We start from the raw sequence: 20,881 nt of genomic DNA, 5'->3' as shown, positions 1-20,881 counted from the left end.
AGGCTGAATTATGATTAATATAGGCACTTTTAGTTTATTAGTTTGTACTTTGAAATAAAAACTCTAGTAAAGAAAATCATTTTGTGGAAGATCTCCTCATCCAGGGATATATAAGGGATTTCTTCAGTTTAGCTTATTGCTCCAAAAATATAACAACTTTGCAATGAGAAGACAAAGTCAGCTGTCTGGAACAGAATTTCTCAGCCTTTTTTCAGACACAATACCCTTTCAGAGTATGAAAACACCCCAGTCTAAAATAGAAAAACATACTCTACATATTTGGGTTTACTGAAGATGGAGGTTTTTCCTTCTGAAAATCAGACTCCAATCTGTAATGTGTTTGTGAGAGATAATCCACAGTTGTAAAGTCAATATTGTTTCTCTCCTTTATTTTACCTGTATCCTTATCTAGTTTACATTATGTCAAGATTATTTTTATATTGACAGAGTACATAAATCTGTCAGGGCAAAATTGAAAAATAAATAACTGCTCAAATAGCCCCCAATAACACTGCAATTACTTTTTTTTTTTTTACTTTGTGTATGTATTTTCCAAATGTGTTAAACAGTGAGGTTCTGTTTTTCTATGTTTCCAGTCTTTGGGCTGAGATAATCCAACTCACTGCTGCATGTAGCTTTATATTTAAGGGACAGTTGTGAGTGTATTATAAATCGTCTCATCTAACTCAAGGCAAGAAAAGTGTAGTTCTAAAAATCTAAAACTAGTGTTTTAGTAGTGTCATTGTTGAACAAAACATTTTAAAGTAACTCATGTTGTTTGTTTTTAGCATAAAATCCAAGAACATCTGGACAAACGAAAGCATCCTGATGTCTTTTTATACCTGACCAGCAGAAACGGAGTGTTTCACGTTTGGATTTGACCTTTGACAAATACATCTTCACATTACTTTGACAACAGTGCCAAAGTAATGTGAAGATGTGTTCATTTATCAATGTTTATTATTGCCTGATTATTCTCTGTCCTAAAACCTGTGAACATAAATTTTAAAAAATGACTATGACTGGTGTCAGTTTGTCTCCGAGCCTGGACAAACTTTCTACCCGGCTGTGCATGACAGCTAACCTAACGCAAATGAGCAAAGCGCTTGCGGGCTCCCGCAGATCTACATAACATGGGGATTGCATGCTGGTCTGCAGTAGCAGCGATCTCCATATGCATGTGTCCCATCCAGAGTCTACATCCTTTAAACGGAGCCTGCCACAGAGGCGTGCGGGCTCACAGTCGGTCTTTTCATACCAGCAGGGACACTGCTCACCCACCGAGAGATCCACCATGGCCTCAGCCGTCACCTGCACACAGTTTGTGCTGTCTTTTCTTTATTTTTCCTTATTGATCACCGGTGCATTTTGCGACGACGACGCAGAAGAAGACGAGCATTCAAAACACACGTACACGGTGGAGATGTTCAACGAGGCGGTGTCCACTGCCCCTCACTTTGTCATGTTTTACGCCCCATGGTAAGTTTTTCTTGGCAGCGTTTAATACGTGTACGGGCCGTTTTTTTAGCTGCTCTCATGTGTCCTGAAAAGAGGAAAAGCTGCCTGTCGTGTGCCGGTGACCGCCGGAGCTAACCGGCAACTTAGCAGGCGAGCTAGGTGGCTAGTTAGCCTAGCAGCGGTGGGCTTAGCTTAGCTGCTAAGTAAGTTCAGCGGGTTGAAAACACTTTCCTCGTCCCGGTGACACCGGGGCCTCGGTGCTAACGACGCTAACACGTTGCTGTGTGAAGATCTGAAAAGTCAAAGCGAGTTGTGGAGTCTTTTACGACTGAAAGTTACAGTTTGGGCAGCTGCGCTTACGTGGCACACACTGATTGACTGAGGTTACAGATGTGGGGTCTAACTTAGTCTCAGAGACCATGTCCCTGCAGCTCACAGTAAAAGGCTAAGAAATAGTTGAGTGACTTAATGTGGAGTAATGGAAGGGAGACTTTGAAGGGAAGATCAGCTCAGGTGATGATTATCATGCCTCAGATACACCACCATAAACCTCCAAACCTTCATCACATGAGCTGTAATGAATGTAATTACACTTTTCCTTTGCAAGCTGGCACACTTCAGGGAAGCTGAATCAAGGTGTGACAAACCAGGATCACACTTTGGATGTTGTCAGAGCAGAGCAAAAGATGTGAAACCTTCAAGAATAACTTAAAGTGACTTAATCTGTGTTTGCTGCTGTTGTGCTCAGGTGCGGTCATTGCCAGAGGTTACAGCCCACATGGAACGAACTGGCAGACAAATACAACAGCATGGATGAGCCCCCGGTGTACGTGGTAAAAGTGGACTGTGTCCAGGACACCAAGTTCTGCTCCAACGTCCATGGTGTTAGGGGCTACCCCACGTAAGTACTAGAGTCACACCAGTTCTTAAACTCTACAGATGTATGTATTAAAACAGCCTAAATATTCCACAAATCTTCGATTAAGAAATGGAAATAAATCTGCAATGAATAAAAAATATATTGCACGAAGGATAAAAACAACTCTTACAGCACAGAAGTAAACAGTGCTTTCCATCACTCATTGACAGAGAAGTGACACATTGACCTGCATTTAGTTGAATATTCTCTTTATCTTAATTGCATCCTCATAGTCTCTGCTATTGCCCACTGCACACTGTACCTTCAAGCACAGCAGTCACTGGATAATGATCGACAGGAAATTTATAACTACATGTTTGTTTGCGTAGTGATTAAATGGAGTAGTTAGAAAATTTGGCTCTTCATAAATATGTCATCGAATGTATGTTTATTTGTGCATCTTCAGATTTAAATCAAAACTTTATATATAATTCAGATAACTCAAAATGTTTTTATGTTACTTGTAGGCTGAAGTTGTTTAAGCCAGATCAGGAGCCAATAAAGTACCAGGGACCCAGAGATCTACAGACTCTAGAGACCTGGATGCTGAAGACACTCCAGGAGGAGCCCTCAGTGAGTTTATTCAAGTTCATAAACTAGTGACCTGTGATGTATGAACTGGGATGTTCATAGGTGTCTGTCTTTGTGTGTCCTCCAGGAACCAGAGACTGAACTGGAGCCTCCAAAAGCCCCAGAACCCAAACAGGGCATGTATGAGCTCACTGCTCTGAACTTTAAAGACCACATAGCCAAAGGTAAAGATCTAACGAAAGATATGCAGCTTAAAGTTTCACAAAAATTACTGTTCGACCAGTTAGGTTAAGCAAATAAGTTTGTAACTGTGTACTTATGCAGCTGGATCCCTCCCTAACAGAGAAACGGTTTCTGTCAATTGTTAAACAGACTTTCAGTTTTCAGCCACACTGTGCACTGTTTCTCGATCCCTCGTCAGAGAATGATTACACCTTATTGCCTTGATTTACATAACATTTCAGCACAAGGAGCAAAGCCACAATCCACAACGTCAGTCAGCACGAACCATCTGTATAACACTTGTCTCCTGTCACCTCACACATTTCAGGATTTTTTTTTTTGCACAATTACTGCAAAAATAAACAGTGCTCACAATAATTGTCTCATTGAAATTCTGGCTCGTAAGCTCTGCTGAAGTGTTTTAGTTTAGAAGAAAAAAAAAAAGGATTCCTTAGTGTGGGGGTAAGAAAAGACAGGATGTGACATAGGCATTTTTAAAACAGTGTTTATTGGCCCCAAATTCAACATATTGGCAACAGAAGTGCAATAAACATTGTGTAAATGGTTGCAAATAACCTCTATATAAGAGGTGTATATTATCATTTATGGCAGTCTGTGTTGGCCTTCCACCCAAAGAGAGCTGGGATAGGCTCCAGCAGATCCCCGTGACACTGGTTAAGGAATAAGCAGGTATAGAAAATGGATGGATGGATGGCAACCTGTGTTGAGTATATAGTGGATTCTGGTTTTTACATTATATCCATCCACTCGAATATATGACCTCAAATGTATCATTTGATATTATTTTGTTCTGAGTTTTGCTAGTTAACAGCAGTTTCTCCTCTGGTTTCAGGTGCCCATTTTGTTAAGTTTTTTGCCCCGTGGTGTGGCCACTGTAAAGCCATGGCCCCAACCTGGGAACAGTTGGCCACCACCTTTGAGCACTCTGATGACATCAAAATAGGAAAGGTGGGTCTTTGATGACAGTCACTGTTACTGTAGTGTTTAAGTAGTGCTCAATTTTCTATCTTTATTGGAAGTAACCGTTAAACATATGGTCGTCCTGCTGGGTGTTTGACAGAACAGGATGTTGGACATATGTTATATGTCTGCTTTTGAGTTCATTAGAAACTGCAGACTCCTCTTAAGGAAACTGCAGTATCATTGTTTGCACTGAATCCTCATTTCCCTTGAGTAACAAATGTTTATGCATTTACTACCTAGGTGGATTGCACACAGCACTATGAAGTGTGCTCTGACAATGGCATAAGGGGATATCCCACATTGTTATTCTTTTACAATGGGCAAAAGGTATGTAAGTACTTAGAATACAAATACTTTAGTAAAAATACTGGCATTCTCCATGTCTATCATACCTCATAGATAATGTATGAATATAAAAATGCTGTGCAGTGCAAGGAAATGATCGAAATAGCCTCCACAGTTATAATGATCTCAGTGAATTATTAATACCTATGTGTTTGTCTTGTAATAGACAGAACAATACAAAGGAAAAAGAGACCTGGACTCTTTCAAAGACTTTTTGGACAACCAGCTGCAGGCTGTTGTTGCCGAGAAGCAGGAGCAGGAACCAAATGAGGACCAAAAAGCCAATGAGATCCCCACTGATGAGCCAGCCACAGAGAAGGCAGAGGTGGGTGTCAACAACTAAGAGAAGGAACATCCACAAGAAAGATTCTTCTTGTATTCACTGATAGTTGCTGTTATAGTCAGCCAGGAATCAGCAGCTGTTATGTTTATGTAATTTGTCTGTGAGATGCACACTAAATCCTAAATATAACTTAATTTCTAAACAAAGCACATGTATAATTTTGGTACGAAGAACTATTTCCTGCTGACAACTGTATGACTGCATTCTTGTAACTGTGTCTGAGAACAGATAGTTTGTCCTTTGTTCCTGTCAGTTGGTGCTCCAGTGCGACAAGTATGATAAAGACTGACATTTTTTTTTTTTTTTTTGCAGATAAGCCATTCAAACATGTTATTGTTGTTTTTTTTTTTTTAATTAGGTGATGTAGGAACCAAAATAAGTGGACATAGTATACAATCTTTAAGCTGCTCCTGTACAAATTGAGGATAAACTCTTTTAAGCAAAATTATTTTTAGCTAGGTCTTAGTAGATAATCACAGTTCATCACAGATTGTCATGTGATTTTTAATTTCTTTCCTTTTTACAGTCCAGCGTATTGGACCTGACGGAGAACAACTTTGAGGAGACAGTGGCCAAGGGGTTTACTTTCATCAAATTTTATGCTCCATGGTAATACATCATTTTGGAACAGTAAACACTTAAATCCTACCCATATTTTTAAATATAATATTAATATATAGTAACCTAGTTTACCTACTAAGTTACATGTAATACACTGAAACAAAAACGTTTCATAGTCTGTGTGTACTTACCACTTAAGGGCAAGCTTCATCTCAGTATCAAGTAAAACCAGTATTGTCAGTGTAGGCCGATCCCGTAATTTATTATCATAAATCAACAACTTTATTTATTTATGTATTTAGACACAAACTGTTTCTTTTATGATTGAAGTTCTGGCAGTCGGGTTTGAACAAAATGTCAAGAGCCTGAATCTTAATAGGCTGAATCTTAAATTTAGTCTGACCTTAAAATTACATTTCCAACCTTGTTTATCAGTTTTAAGTTATATAATTTCTGTCACCCTGCTCTCTAGGTGTGGCCATTGTAAGAACATGGCTCCAACATGGGATAATCTTTCCAAGAAGGAGTTTCCAGGCCTCATGGATGTTAAAATAGCCAAAGTGGACTGCACTGTTGAGCGCACACTCTGCAACAAGTACTCTGTAAGTTATGTGGAAGCCATGTTACACACAGACCTCTTCCTGCGATTTAAATTTGCCTAACAAATATAATAAAGTGACTAAAAAGCTCAATTGTATTAAAAGTTTGCATCTTTAAAAAGTAATGCATTTCCCATTACTATTTCATTTGTTTTGAAATAAATGGATAATCATTAAACCAGCTTGTCACTTTATACAATCTAAGTTGCACGGTTTGCAGAATTGTTCTGTCATAGTTCAAGATCCACACTGCACTTATCATTTGACTTCAGTGATGGCTCATTATAATAAAATGAGACCTTTTGTGATTATATGCAATACATCTTCAATAAAACTACACATCTCAAAATCTGTTTTTTCCACTGACATTCTAATTAGAACTTGTTAAAGTTTTACATCTGCTAAAACAACTGTGGTTTCTTCTGTTAGTCAGTAACGCATCTCAGTCATGACTATATTTACATAAACTTTATGCTCAGATATTCTGAACAAGATGACCACAAGACGAGTTTAACTTGTCACCTGTCAAGTTTCACTCTTGAATATTTTTACATTTCACACTTGCATGCCACATTGAAAGTCTAGAAACAGGAGCGAGCACTTTGAATAATCCCCCATTGATATTCTCTGTCTGCTATTTCCAGGTGCAAGGTTACCCCACGCTGATTATATTCAGGGCAGGGGAGCAGGGTGAAGAGCACCGTGGTGGGCGGGACCTGGAGAGCCTGCACAGCTTTGTGATGAGACAAGCGAAAGATGAACTGTAGAAACATCGAGTCAGTGTTCACCACAGTCTGTGCACCACTCTGATGACCCACACTGCATATCTAGCCAGTAGGATATCAATCTCCTACAGAAGCCAAACCTCTCTTTCCCTCTCTCTTTGCTCGGGTTCTCTTCAGAAAGATGACTGACTGAAGCTACCCGCCTTTTTTTTTTTTTTTTTTGTGTGTTCAAAGACAGAATGAATCAGTAGAGTATTTGGGGATGTGAATGTATTTCTCATTGTTGTTGCTTGACCTCAAATCTCTCAATATGGAAAATACTATTGTATTTGGTTGGGTCTGCAATGTCCTGGTTTCTATCTGTTAAAACATATATTGTTTCTGACCTAACATCTGCAGCTGTTGGCCTTTGTACTGTAAATGCTAAATTTTCTATGAGCTCTGTTGTCAAAATGTGAGCCATTAAGACTCTGGTACTGTCACTCAGAAGGTTGTAAAGTTTGCATCACTGAGGTGCTGAGTGTTAAGTTGAGGGTATTTTATTATCCATGTCTAATGGCCTATCTGTCTCTCAGGGAAATGCCCATGCAGGCTAGAGGGAGCTGATCAATTTTTCATGCTCATTTAAATGTATAAAAGCTATATGTCTTCTGGAGCAGTCACAGCAAAATTTGGATGTCATTCATGCCTGAAACATGGCAACATACATCCATTTCTGCTCACAGATTAACTCGCAAATCTGTGAGGTTGTTAAATGTCTAGCTGGTTGGAGAGAGAAGGTGGGGCTGACCAATCATTCAGGAAATACTGATTGTTTTATCGATGCACAGCGTAAAAAACAAGTAGCAGAGTAGAAAGGATGCTGTGTGTTTGTACTAAATGTAAGAACGGACACTACCAGTAAAATGGCATTAATTACACAGCAGCCCACTATAATTTGTAACATCTGTTGCTTTTGGCCTTGTTAGCCCCTGCATCTTGAATATACTACCATACCTACTGTTTACTGTCCTCTACTGCTTTTTGGCCACACCACACAAATACATTTCACTGTTTGACTTTTGGTATGACTGAAAAATTAGTTATGCACTCTAGCCTACTTCTGACTCCTGTGATCTTCAGCAAGCCATCCCTCTCTGCTCCACAGTGCATTCAGGGTCTCAGGCCTGGACCATGATGTTCCAGATCTCTGTTACAGATCATGATGTTTTTGTATGTTTATTCTTAAACACCCATCGGATGCAGCTAATTTCGAACAGCTGTGGTTTGGTGCATCATGTTTCCAAATGTTGTCCCAGAGTACAAAGTATGCAAATGTAAAGTTTTTGCATTATATTTTTCAGTCCAGGGCTGCGTTGGTAGCCAGCAGGTAGAGCAGGAGAGGACAGTTATGTCACCTGTTGTCAGCATGGGTTAATAATCTCTTGGGTAAGAAAGGGTATTCTGCTTTGGTTGGGGCGTCAAGCCCTCGATCATAGACTCTAGCGCAGAGTCATGTGAGCTAGCTAACATCATTTCAACTCTTTTAACTTTGATTCCAGTTTATTCTCACCTTAGTGATTGAACCAGCTTCGCCACGGGTCTGTTTTATTTACTTTTCCTGGCCCAAACTGATATTTCTATGGTGCAGTACAATATGGCATTGGCTGAGAGAATTTAAAGCACTGAATTAACTAGTCGTAGTTAGTTAGCAGCTATATAAGCTGCACATATGTAATTCTTACTTAACAAGTAAAATGACATGGAAAAAGAAGCAACATTTACCAAATGCAAGCAAAATGTACCATTATTTAGCTGGTTTTGGTTAGATTAATTAATCCTGCTGAGATCTTTTAGTCTCTTGTATGCTGTGTTATAATAATCAACCCAAGAATCCAGCTTGTACAGATGAGGGTCCACCAGTGCAATAGTCAAAGGCCAAGAAAATGTCATGTCACAACCCTGGTCATTATAGTATTTGCGTTTTTTAAAGTTTACGTCTTTCAGCACACATTTCTCTAATTAATCATGCTTTAGTAAACTGCACCCACCTGTATTCAGTGCAAATACTTTGACCCAGGTTATGTGAAAAGTACTGCACGATTAAGGGCACCAGTTATTGTCTAACCCAGGTACACAAACAGTCAGACACAGCAGTTTTTTTGTCAGTAAAAGTTTTTATGGATAGCACATGGTCTAAGAAACTCCAGTGTCAGAAGTGTTTTTTTTTCCTCTTCTTTTCCTTCTGAGTTGTGGGTTTTGCACTACCCATGGATTTTATACAAAAAAGAGTGAATAATGGCAAGTTGTAACATTAAGTTTCATAATAAATTTTTTTCTCAAAAATAAGTTAGTATTTTCATTTTGTTCTTACATTTCTTTGTCAATAAGGTACGTGATTTTTCTTTATGATAAAATGTGCAATGAATAAGCTGGGAATGTACTGCTCGTCCCCTTGAAATTATAAGGTTCTGTCTGCGTTTGGATCAGTTTTGAAATATTGGTGTGTAAAGTTTTGGTTGATATGTGTAACAGTTTTCTTTAATGCATGAGAATTAGAGATACCTTAAATATATTCTAAATGTACAATATCAAAATCATTGAAAATTTGGAAGTGGGGATTTTTGGAACTTGTCAAATGCAGATAGAACCATTAAATTCAAGGAATTTACAGTCAGCTGGGTGTTATAAGGCTCTATGTTACAAAACATGAAAGGAAGCAGTCATTTTTGAACAGAATACAAAAAAATCTCAAGTTGTAAAATTGTGCTTACATTATCAAAATATGATACATCAGAAATTTTAGGACATTTTGGGATTTATTATTTTTATATTACAGTACGTCATTTTTTAAAAGAAAATACTGCATATTGTGGAGGGCAATGCAAAACATTAGTCCAGTGCAGAGGTCAACCTTAGATATCTTTAAGTCTAATACATACAGCACACAGTTCCTTAGACATTTTCCCAGAAAGCATAGCAGACCAGTAGCGTTAGGTTTGTATGTAACTGCTGTTTATTTGGAAAGTTTATTTACAGTATTAAAGACCCCATCAATTTGAAGGCATATAATTCACTTTAAGGCTTAATATTTACAGCAATTGAAACATTAGGACTTTTAAAACAAGATATACAGTACTTCAGTGTTTTCATGTTTCACAAAAATATATGAAAATATTTGTAATATAAGCCAACCATCAAACCCATAATGTTAAATAGTCACACAATTCATTGTGAAATTTTCCACTTACTATATACTATAAAACAAATGATAAAAAATATTTCAATCCAAGTAATATTTCAAATGCAGTGTTTACTAACAGTCAGACTGGTCCATAGGGTTGAGTAATGAATGAATTGAATTTTATAAAACACCCCCAACTCGTGTTGTCAGACAGGTCTGTAGGCTTGGCTCATTTTAAAAATAAACATAACCTTATGAGGCAGCACTTGTCTCCAAATGTTAGCCAGAGGTACCATGTCATTCAAAGCTCACAGTAACAAAGATGTCACCACTGGACACAAGTCTCAACATAATTTTACCTTTCAGGGTTGAAAAAGCAAAGGGCTAATTTCAGAAAGCTGGCAGAGAAACCATTTTGCCGGCCGTTTTTGACTTGTGAAATGTTTTTCCACAATCTCTTGATGGGTTGTCAGGGGTGGAAGCGTTTGTTAACTTTGTGAGTACAGCAACATGGAAATGGCCATTTGCGGTATGTTGGAGGGATAAGGCTTTATTCTTCGGTTCTTTGGAGAAAAACATCAGTTTAGCCACAACATGCATCAAGCTGAACCAGCCTGGTGTATCACAGCTCAGCGTGAGCCTGGCAAATATTGACACAGAGAAGATATTTGGAGCAGTGCACTATTAAAATAGCCTGCGGTCACTTTGGTTCAGTCCATATTATATTTTAGGAAGGCAAATATGGCTTGAGAAAAAAAAAAGCATTAGGAAAGAGGAAGGAAATATGAATCTACTGCTTCCAAAGTATCATTTCTCTAGTATTAGACTGTTTGGGTTAAGAGAAACTAGTATTTTCCCACCTCACTCCATTTATACACATTTTCTGTCATTAGACCAGTTGATGACTACTGTGGGTTTTCAGCACTGTGATAACACTGAATCAACACCACAGGGTCTTGCACTGTAGAAGATTACACAAGCCTTTACTAAGAACTGAACTGCCAAGTTTTCATGTCTGTAGAAGAGAAACAAAGCAGCACTCGGACTGGTCCCACAACAGTTCAGTTTTGTCCTCGCCCCCTCTCAGTGAGGACGAAGGTGCAGTAGCCTCTCAGGCATTCATATACACACTTTCATAAACACATAATATGCAAACTTAAAACACTCCCTCATCCGTCCCCACGCCATACAAACACACATACACATATTCATTCACTCGCAGACCCATAAAGTGAAGGCATCACACCAGAGCAGGTAGAGAAGGTGATGCACAACTTGGCTCAACACTTGAGTGGGCTTATATTGCCTATTGATGGCATCCATATGGTGGCATTTTTTACAACAGTGCCCTTTCAGTTTGATGCCTTTAGTACAAACTGTGCTATTAGAGAAACATTTTGAGCTGTCCAGGATTATCAGAGTAGAATATGTAAATGATCTTTCAAGGTACATATTCCTTGCAAGGTGAGGATTTGGGCATGAAACTGGTGTCTACGTGATGCCTACCTCACCCAGGAGTCAGTGGTGCAGTTGCAGTCCTTTGCCAACCCTTCTTTCAACCAAGCATTGCTGGTTTTTGATGGTGTTCAGTGGCAGCCACAGGCCTGCACCACCATGTTTTTATATTTCTTCAGTATGACATTGGAGTTGTTGTCAAAATAGAGCACTGAGATGGCGTGCAGCTTGGTGGGGGCGCAGCATGGCTTCGGTGCATTCTCAGGGTTCATTAGGTGCACCTGAAAATTATAGAAATAAATTTAAGCCCTTCTAGGTCTCAGTTTCCATCAAATCACATATTCCACATTAAAAGAGCACGACATATTCTTCATTGTATTAGTGCAGTGGGTGGTTTATGGCCCGAGGGTGTCAGATTAACTGTATGAGTATTAGCTATACCCTTCATGTGTGGTAAATGCCTGTATCCTTGAACTGCAAGACAGATTTTCTGTAATAATTTGAAGCCCCAAGTTCAAGTTGCTTTGACACCATTGGAATCATTTTCTCAGATTTCATTTATTCTTAAACACATAAAAAGTCCAGAGGGATTCGTAATAGTCAAAAATCAGATTTGAGCAAGGTCACAACAACAAATGACGCAGCTATGACCAGTGTACGATAAATGCATGGCTGCAAATTAAAATGTAAAATCACATTTTCAACTCTCTGTTTTCTCTTATTCTAACTGCAGTTTTAGTTTCATTTAACAGTCATTTTAAAAGGGTTACAATACATTTTAGCTGTGTACGCATTAAAATAAAATACGGGCAGAGATGTTAGGTGTAAATATAAAATGATACATGAGAAAGAAAGTAGTGAGTGTGGTAAACTGCTGTAGACTGGCCTTACCAGTGTCTGTACAATGGCATGGTTGGTGGCATTCATGTATGTGTTCAGTGGGAAGTAGCACTCTCCATCACAGTAGTAGGCTGCATAGCCCTCAGGAGCAATGATCCAATCCTTAGAGAAACATGTGACAGTGACATTAAAGTACAGTCAGAGCTAATTAAATCAACTGCAACCAGTAAATCAAACTTTCTAATATGTTATTAATTTGTTTATTATAGAAGTAAGACTGTGTATCTTTGTTGTAAATTATTAATAGAAAGGTCTGTTTGGTTTTATAGTTCTACAGCGTGTTTGTCTTCGCCTCATTGTAAAATAAGCAGCTCAACATGTGAGTGTCAAAATTCATTTTGTGCCCTACACCTTCAACAGCAGCCCACCCTATCTGTGTTTGTATAGCGAGCATTAACCTCATCTCTGAGGACAAATCCCTGCTCAAACACTTGTCTGTCTGTGGACTTGCTGAGGGAAGGAACACTTTTCTCCACCTTCCTTCCTTCCACTATATCTTACTGTTTCACTCTGACAAATTCTCCACATATTTTACTGCTGTCCAGTTTGTTTTTGTGTTTTTATCTGGTGTAACTTCCTGTCTGTGTTAATAATACGTCTCTTTCTCTTCTCACTTCTCTGCCTATCCCTCTATTTCTGTCCAGCTCCCTTTCTGAGTGTAGCTGTGTGTGCGCAGAGTAACAGAGAGTGTGTGCTGGTAGTCTCCCTCTAGATGTCAGTGCTGTGTTGACAGCTCACAGTTTGTTTGGACAGATGTACATAACCCTGCTCTTCTCTTCTATTTCTTCATCTGTCTGTCTCCTAGTAAATGCACAGACACAAACATACCTACAAATCTGCAGCTTCATGCTCTTAAGTCTTCTCCTGCCACGCTAGATTAACTAACTTTCTCAGGTTGTGCACCTCTTCTTGGTATCACTAGTTCCATGTCAGTCTGGCAGCAGTGTAGTGAACTTGAGTGTGAAGTGTCAAACTATTCACAAAGACCCAAAACACTGATGGATTTTAGTGTGTAGACTCTTAGGCTTCTTTATACAGAACCAGTCACTTTCTCACTCAATTCAATGGTAAAGTGACTGGTACTGTATGTTTAGGAAAAGTTTTCATTATGGAAAAAAAAATCACCAATGTCATATAAATTTACATCCAGTGTTATCTATCTGTGATCATTAGTAGATTCTGATTAGAAGATTGAGATGTCTAACCTAAATCTAATGATGTCCTACATACAATAGCAAACAATGATGAGATTATCAAACTACCTAAAAAAGAGGATCACCTATTCACCACAAGTGTTTCTGAACTTATTTGGATCAGTGGAAAAAGAGCGTTTCCTACCTGCCAGCCCATCTCCCTGAAGCTGACATACAGTTCATGCCTTCTGCACGCCGTCTTCTTATCACTGCTGTTATAATCTGCAACAGAGAAATAGGGATTATCAGAAAATTGGATTTTTAAAAGGCACACAGACTTCTTACCCCCCCCCCAGGATGAATATGTGTGCGTTAATGTGACTCTCTACATGATGGCACGTTAAAATTCACTCCAAAACTGAAGAATGACACAATAAGCCTCACGTAATACACTGGGTGGAGACACATTTCAGGGTGTAGACCAGAGCACAGGCACAAATCCTCATTACAGCGGTCACTGTGCTGTACTGTACATGCTTCACATTCATCTGCTGTGTAATGCATTTGAACGCATGCCTAATTGAATCCATCAGCCTTCAAGTATTGCGTGGAAGTGATGACACAGCAACACATGTGTTTATGGACTCTCACGCAGTTCTTAATTATCTCTGTTCCACTCTGCTGCCGCTCAGCAGTGGGATGGACAGACAGCTGCAAACAGTCCCAGGTATAGGTTTGTTTTTTACAGTCAAGTAGGTCATTGCTGGCGTCAGTCAGAGATGGTGACACCAACTTTCCACTGACTTTTCAAAGGCTCTCTCATGCTTACTTTCTCTGTCTTGCCTCATTGATCTGATTGTTTTGATTGTTTCTTTCCTTCACAAATCTACCAGAGAAAGACAATAACAATGACCGTGCAATGTGTGGCACTGGTTAGGATCCCAAAACATTTTTATCAAGAGAGGTAGAAACCTTAAGACTTAGGCAAACTAAGTGTGAGTTAGAGGCCCCACGATGCCTCAAGCAATTCTTCAGCCTGGAGCCCACAAGTGAATGTAATTGCAGTTTGTTGTTGTTCTCCACATTCTCACATTGAAAAGTTAATTATAAAACTGTTAACCAACTGTTCTGGCAGAAAAACCTATAGTGGCTGCCTATTTTTGTTGTTTTTTTTTCTGTCACTTGTCATTACGGTTACAAACTGGGTTTCTGATTCCCTTTGTAGCCAAGTAGAGATTCTGCTTATTTAGGCTACAATAACTTCACATATTGCAGGCAGTATGCAGCTTTCAGTCTATATGCAGAGAGCTTTCTTACCTAAAACTGTCATTTGTGACTTTTCAGATATGTTCATCTGTGTCTGTGGTGTGGCTGTTTATCCTATCAAGTCATGCAAATACAGTTAATTGCTTTTGTATGTATTTATGAGAAACCACTGCCAAATGATATGTAGACAAATACAATACAAATGCAATATACTTAAAACTCCACACAAAATACAAAAAACTTCCAGGTTATTTCCAGAAAAGATTTTGTGCACATCTGTCACTGAGAGTTAATCAGACAGCAGACAAGGATTTGTCACTCAGCCTCTCACCTCACTCACTCACTAACAACAACCTTGTTGTGTCAGCTGTAGTTGGACACACACCACACACAGACATACAGCATATACAAACATTGCAATGATGTAAGTGATTCCATTGATCTAGGTTTCTTATGTCTCTGCTTCAATGGCACTTAGGATAAACACAAATACACAACCTACCAGACACACACAAATGACCTGATGTTTATTTGGTTAACGGTCAAATTCACTTAGCGAATCATTAGAAATAGAGAGTTGTAATCACCAGCGCTAGTTGCATTAAGATTTCATCATCCAATCAAATTTAATTTTGAACAGACACACTGGCCACCCTGCACAGGCCCATTTGTTTTAGCTGGACTCATATCAAATATGAAGAGAGGCAGACATAGCAAGAGAATTGTCACTTGTTTTAATCTCAGCTTGTAGCGAGAGAGAGAGAGAGAGAGAGAGAGAGAGAAGGGTGTATGGCACTAACTCTGCCTTAGTCTGGGCCTCAGTTTCTACCACTTATACTAAAAACTGCTCTACAGGAGCATTATAGGAGCATTTGCAAACATTTAAAAAAAAATCATACAATGAATGTTTACAGTAGGTCTAAGCAATCAAATGAATTACTGTATAACTCACTGCAATGCCAAATATTTAGGAACTTTCTTTATACACCATCGGATTAGACTGTTAAAAGACAGGAAATGAAAGGTGAGACTGGTCACAGCAGTCGGTGGCAGGGTGCGGTCAAAGGGTCTGCTGTAACTGTCAAATATAGTCATGTGTTTCCCCAGTTTAGGGTTCCTTCCTTTCCAATAGGAAGGGCAGTTCACTGGCTGCATAATGTGGAAATACAATTTATATGTGCATGTGTGTGTACAGTCAGGTGTGGGTGTTTGCCTTTGTGGATGTTTTTATGTGTGTACGTGTACTGAGGCATGCATGTAGGCTGCATGTGCATCTCTGTGTGCATAGATGATACACATGGATACCAGGTCACATGTTCATCCTGTCTCCCTGTCTTCAACAGTATTTGGATTCAACACATTTACTTAAACCTTAGTAAATGAGAAAATAGCCTGCCCCTAGACCAGCTGCTGCATGGCTGCACACACAGAGTTTTCTCAAATTTAATACAATAAAATCTGGTTGATTTATTTTTCATGCATTGTAAGGCAGATATTCAGTGTGTACTGTGTTTATATACAGGAAACACCCAAGGACAGGGGAAACGTGCGATTGAAAGAATAAACCCGATTGGCTGGAATGACTGGGCTGACCTGGTATGAACCTGTGGTGACTTTTATAGGAAGGGGGAATGGCACATTATTGTATTATTGAATGGCAGGGCTTTCACAGAGATTTATGAGTCTGCAAAGGAATATGAGCTATTGCCATTTTAATAACTTTGAGTTTAGTATCTTTGTGCCAGTCACCATGTCTCAACAACATGCTTCATTCATTTCCTGCACATACTGTATACACCTTCTCACTGTATACACTGTATACATCCTTATTGTACACACCCTCACCCAGGTCTGGGTTATGATGTGTGACATTTAGCTTTGGGTCAAAAGACAACACAAGGTGGATTGCAAGAAAAGTTGCAATGCTAGTCAGACAGTAGCATAATTAAATCAATCATTACGTGTCTAATATTTATATGATACCATGCTTCAGTTTACAGAAAACTGTGTTTTCAAAGACTGTAGCTGCCACAGGTGAATCTTCTACTACAGTAGCTCTTGAATCATCTGTAAGACACCTCAGTTATGTTTAGACTGTTTCTGTCCCATCTTTCTCTCTGAGTTCATGTCAATCGTTGCTTCATCTAAATCATCAGTGGCATAGATGGTTCAGGTGACCCTGAACCACCCCGTAGTTATGCTGCCTGAGGACTTCCCATAGGTGCACTGATCTCCTCTCACCCCTTCCCTCCGTCTCCACTCCTCTTTCTATCCTTCTCTATTCTTCTTCTTCTTGATATTATTATTGTTGTTGTTATTGTTTGTCTCAGGCCATGTCAGGCGCAGGTGCTCACAGGCCGGCTAATGGTCGCTGGACGTCCTGTTCCCGTTTGGTGGTTAAGATCCAGAGAACCAATAGGCACTGTGGCACAGCCCACACGCAGCGAAGGTGCTCACAGGCTGCCTACGGGCAGCTGGATGTCCTGGTCCCCTGGTGGTGGGGAAGAACCAAAGAACCAAGGGGCATTCTGGTACAGTCCATGCAGGGCAAAGAAAGGTGCTCACAAGCCAGCTATGGGCAGCTGGACCTCCCGGTCCCCTGGTGATGGTTAAGATCCAGAGAACCAAGGTGCACTGTGGCACAGACCATGTCTGGCGACGGTGTTCACAGGCCGGCTACGGGCGACTCGATGTCCCTGTCCTCTGGTGGTGGTTAAGATGCAGATATAATCGAGGCAGATGGCCGCCCAAACTGAGCTCAGTTCTGCTGGAGGTTTTTTCTCTCCACTGTTACTAAGTGCTTGCTCATAATGGATTTGTTGGGTTTGTTGGGAAATGTTGCATTGGTGAATTAATTATTAAACAAGCAGCAAATGTAAAAGGTGTTAACATAGCTGCGTTGAATAAATTACTGGCTTATTGTTAACTGATATGTCATCAGCACATATGCTTTCATGTCATCTTCAACTTCTTAAAACTGGATTATCGATCAACATAAAAGAATCAATCACAAGGTACATTATTTAGCGTTATTTCCTTTTTCTTCTTTTCCTCAGACATGCAACTGCACACATTTAATTTTCCTTTCAAACCATCAGTATTTATAGTCTATGAGAGGAATAAAGCAGATATTTACTGTGGGCTTTCATTGAGTGTAAAATCCCAGATTTGTGGTGTCCATAAACCACATCTCCTCTTCCTGCCTGTAAAAATTTAATGCCACAAAATCATCTCCCTTTAGGCTTCTATTTATTTTTCTTTCCTTTCCTTGATAGAGAGCTAGTTGGAAGGAAGCAAAATAATCCAAACATTATCCGTTTCCCTTTGCTTTGTCTTTATGCTAGGATAATTTACTTTTGACTGTAGCATCACATTGAGCAGACAAATGTGAAAGAAGTATCTCAGTGAGAAAGTCAAGAAGCTTGATTCTCCAAATCAGCAGCATCTAAACAACCGAATCATTAACATCAGTTTCATGTTTCTTGCACGTCTTTCAAAATAAAATAGAAAAAAAGCAGTATTTCCTGACTTGACATGGCAAAATAAATGGAGCCAGTGGCATTGAACACTACTCCCATACTGCAGCAGCTTCCCTAAAAGTGTTTAATCTGGAAATGTCTCTCTGTGAGTAGACAGTTATTTGACTGTGTGACACTAAAACTCTGCACCAAAACCAGTTTTCATTGAATTCATTGAGGTGGGGCAGTGGTTCCTGCCCATCTTTTCAGCAGCAGGGGAAATACAGTGTACCTCTTTAACACTGAGACTCCCGTTCTACTGTTCTGTAGGAGCTCAGCACTGATCTTACACTATGTGTAATTCTATTAGGGAGAAAAGGCTCTAAATTATATTAATCACGTCATTCCATGTAAAAAAAAAAGAGTGTGTGTGTCATTTGAATGTAAAAGTAATTTCAATGAATGCCCTAGTCTCTCAAACCACTCCACTGAAGTCTATAGTTTGCTCCAGCAGTTTCTCAAATCATGACTCATTTTGGAATGATAAAAGATTGTAGGCTTTACACTTGTAGTTACATGAACTCCCACAGAGGTGGGAGTGGTGGTGACAGAAAACCTGGTCACTATTGGACCAAGGTTTAAAATAAAATCTGTCTTCAACCCAGAAGACAGAAGGAGAGAGTCTCAGAGTCCATGAAGACATGAAAGGAGAATGTCACTGTTGTCACAGACGTTTCTTCTCCCTCCCACCACCCACTACTACTGTAGTTTATCTTTCTTCCTGTCTTTCATCACAGAGGTTATTAAACCTTGCAAGTGGGCTCTGCTATTTCTAATTACTCCGACGGTAAACAAAGGCTGATCGGGTGGGGAAGGAGCACAGAGAATGAGGAGGAGGAGAGACAGATGAAAAAACAAAGCTGGTTGAGCACCACATTATTATAATTCTTTAAGTGATACTGTTAGCATGGTCAGTCTTCTAGCTGTGCAGCAAATGACTGGCTGGGCCTAATTACAGGCCGCCTGTGCTACGCTGGGAAGTGATATTCCTTCCACAGATGGTTGTTAACTTGCCCCACAGCCAAAGCCCAACCCGATAGTCCATTACCTCCCCAGCCTTCTTCGCCCACAAAACCCCAAATTACCTCTAAAGGTGTTGTATTGTTCTTTTGGCAAAGTGCACAGCAGCATTTGCCACTAAGCTCACATTAGGCGCACCCAGAGGGGCGGAAGCATCCTGCTGACAAATATATATATTGACTTACTGAAAAACATATTACTGCCTTGTCTGTGTAACTCCAAATTTTAAAAAAGTAAAAATTTAAATTAAAAAGACTAGTTTCACCACAAATAAGCAAATAAGACATTAGATAGCCTGCAAATTCTCAACATTGTCACAAATGCTTAAAAATCAAAAGAAACATATTAAAATTTTGTGATTGTTTATTAAATATAGTGCAATCATAACATTATCTCAAAACTAGTAGTGCAGAAATGTTTGGCCGAATTTGTGCTGTTTTGTTTCTTCTGGGACTCATTTAATAGCACATAGCAGTGCAACATGCATCCATCCATCCATCATCTACACCTGCTTATTCCTAACCAGGGTCACAGGGATCTGCTGGAGCCTATCCCAGCTCTCTTTGGGTGGAAGGCAGGGGTACACCCTGGACAGGTCACCAGTCCATCACAGGGCCACATAGAGACAAACAACCTCACACACTCACACTCACTCCTATGGGCAATTTAGAGTCACCAATCAACCTGACATACAGGTTTTTGGACTGTGGGAGGAAACCAGAGTACCTGGAGAAAACCCACACAAGCACAGGGAGAACATGCAGACTCCACACAGAAAGGCCTCTGACGAGTTGCGAACTCGGGACCCTCTCACTGTGAGGCAACAGTGCTAACCGCTAATCCACCAGCAACACAATTCAACCTGCTGAATTTATGAAAAATGAGAAAATAAAAAAACAAGACCCCCCCAAAGGATAAAATTAAGATTGTTTTGCGGTTAAAAGGTGTTCTTATAATTTAGCATGCTTAGAAAAGCATTTTAGAAATTTATGAAAAAACAAATCTATAAAATGAAAATAGAAATTGCCATAATAGCTCTGAAAGACATCAAAAGTGTAAAGGTTAGGACAAAAAAGCACCCAAAAAAAAAAAGGATGCTGTCATGTCAGTGTGGTTCTGAACCAAAAAGGGGCAGAAGTGTGCTATTTGAGCAGAGAAGGGAAACTATTTTTTTTTAGAAAAACACATAGATGAAAGTAACTTCTGAAAGAAGTTTTAAAAGCTTCTGTGTGAAAGTTTGTTCACACTCGAGCAATTAAAAACAAACACACTGCTGCCTTCCAGCTTTAGATCCTGTGTTTTTTTCAGAATACATATCAGGGCATATCATTACTGGTGAAATGTTTCTTTTTGCTGGAGCTGTGGTGGCCTGAATTGATGCATTGTAGCTCAGTGCCAAACACAAACAGGGGGGCAACGTCCACATTTTGTTTCTCCCTATAAACACTCCACAAGACGGATGCTCTCCACATCCATCCTGTCCTCCTCCCTGTCTCTGGAGTGAGTGATGCAGTATTGAAACCATATGCCCTCCTGAATTCCTCATGGATCCTCCCATTCCATCCAGTCCCAGCAAACTACTGCTGGCTGTGGACACTCTGCTGTCGTGAGGGGGGCCTCACTGCTTCCTGTGTAGGATCTAAATATTTACACTCTCTGTCGTCCCGAGTGGCGAGGCGGAGAGGTCTTGATGTTTTGGGTTATGTAAAGTCCAATCCTCTAGGACGCATATTTAACAG

The 20,881-nt window shown here is 39.7% G+C and overlaps 2 protein-coding genes across 2 annotated transcripts in view; one reads left to right on the top strand and one right to left on the bottom strand.

Annotated features, from left to right (window-relative positions):
- Positions 1–1,168: 1,168 nt before the first annotated feature.
- Positions 1,169–9,015, top strand: txndc5 (thioredoxin domain containing 5). The gene is made up of 10 exons (XM_026291858.1): positions 1,169–1,479; positions 2,207–2,359; positions 2,845–2,950; positions 3,036–3,132; positions 3,984–4,099; positions 4,355–4,441; positions 4,626–4,784; positions 5,329–5,411; positions 5,836–5,965; positions 6,607–9,015. Exons 1-10 carry the CDS (start codon positions 1,175–1,177, stop codon positions 6,727–6,729), a joined length of 1,359 nt encoding a protein of 452 aa, XP_026147643.1. The 5' UTR covers positions 1,169–1,174; the 3' UTR covers positions 6,730–9,015.
- A 644-nt stretch (positions 9,016–9,659) lies between these two features.
- bmp6 (bone morphogenetic protein 6) overlaps positions 9,660–20,881 on the bottom strand; it is a 40,965-nt gene continuing 29,743 nt past the window's right edge. Inside the window, exons 5-7 of the mRNA XM_026291859.1 lie at positions 13,544–13,620; positions 12,197–12,307; positions 9,660–11,586 (exon numbers count right to left, since the gene is read on the bottom strand). Of these exons, the coding sequence (XP_026147644.1) occupies positions 11,437–11,586; positions 12,197–12,307; positions 13,544–13,620 (338 nt within the window). The 3' untranslated portion in view covers positions 9,660–11,436. The remainder of the gene's footprint in view (positions 11,587–12,196; positions 12,308–13,543; positions 13,621–20,881) is intronic.

This window comes from Mastacembelus armatus, chromosome 20, assembly GCF_900324485.2.
Source record: "Mastacembelus armatus chromosome 20, fMasArm1.2, whole genome shotgun sequence".
In the NCBI taxonomy this organism is placed as follows: domain Eukaryota; kingdom Metazoa; phylum Chordata; class Actinopteri; order Synbranchiformes; family Mastacembelidae; genus Mastacembelus; species Mastacembelus armatus.
The sequence above is the reverse complement of the archived record's forward strand: the minus strand, read 5'-3'. Positions and strand labels throughout refer to the sequence as shown.

What these genes read in the sequence shown, in the direction of transcription:
- txndc5 (XM_026291858.1), top strand. Translation starts at nt 1,175, where the DNA reads ATGCATGTGTCCCATCCAGAGTCTACATCCTTTAAACGGAGCCTGCCA. An exon ending in GTCATGTTTTACGCCCCATG is followed by an intron (nt 1,480 to 2,206) that starts GTAAGTTTTTCT and finishes TGTTGTGCTCAG; the next exon opens with GTGCGGTCATTGCCAGAGGT. An exon ending in ATGACATCAAAATAGGAAAG is followed by an intron (nt 4,100 to 4,354) that starts GTGGGTCTTTGA and finishes TTTACTACCTAG; the next exon opens with GTGGATTGCACACAGCACTA.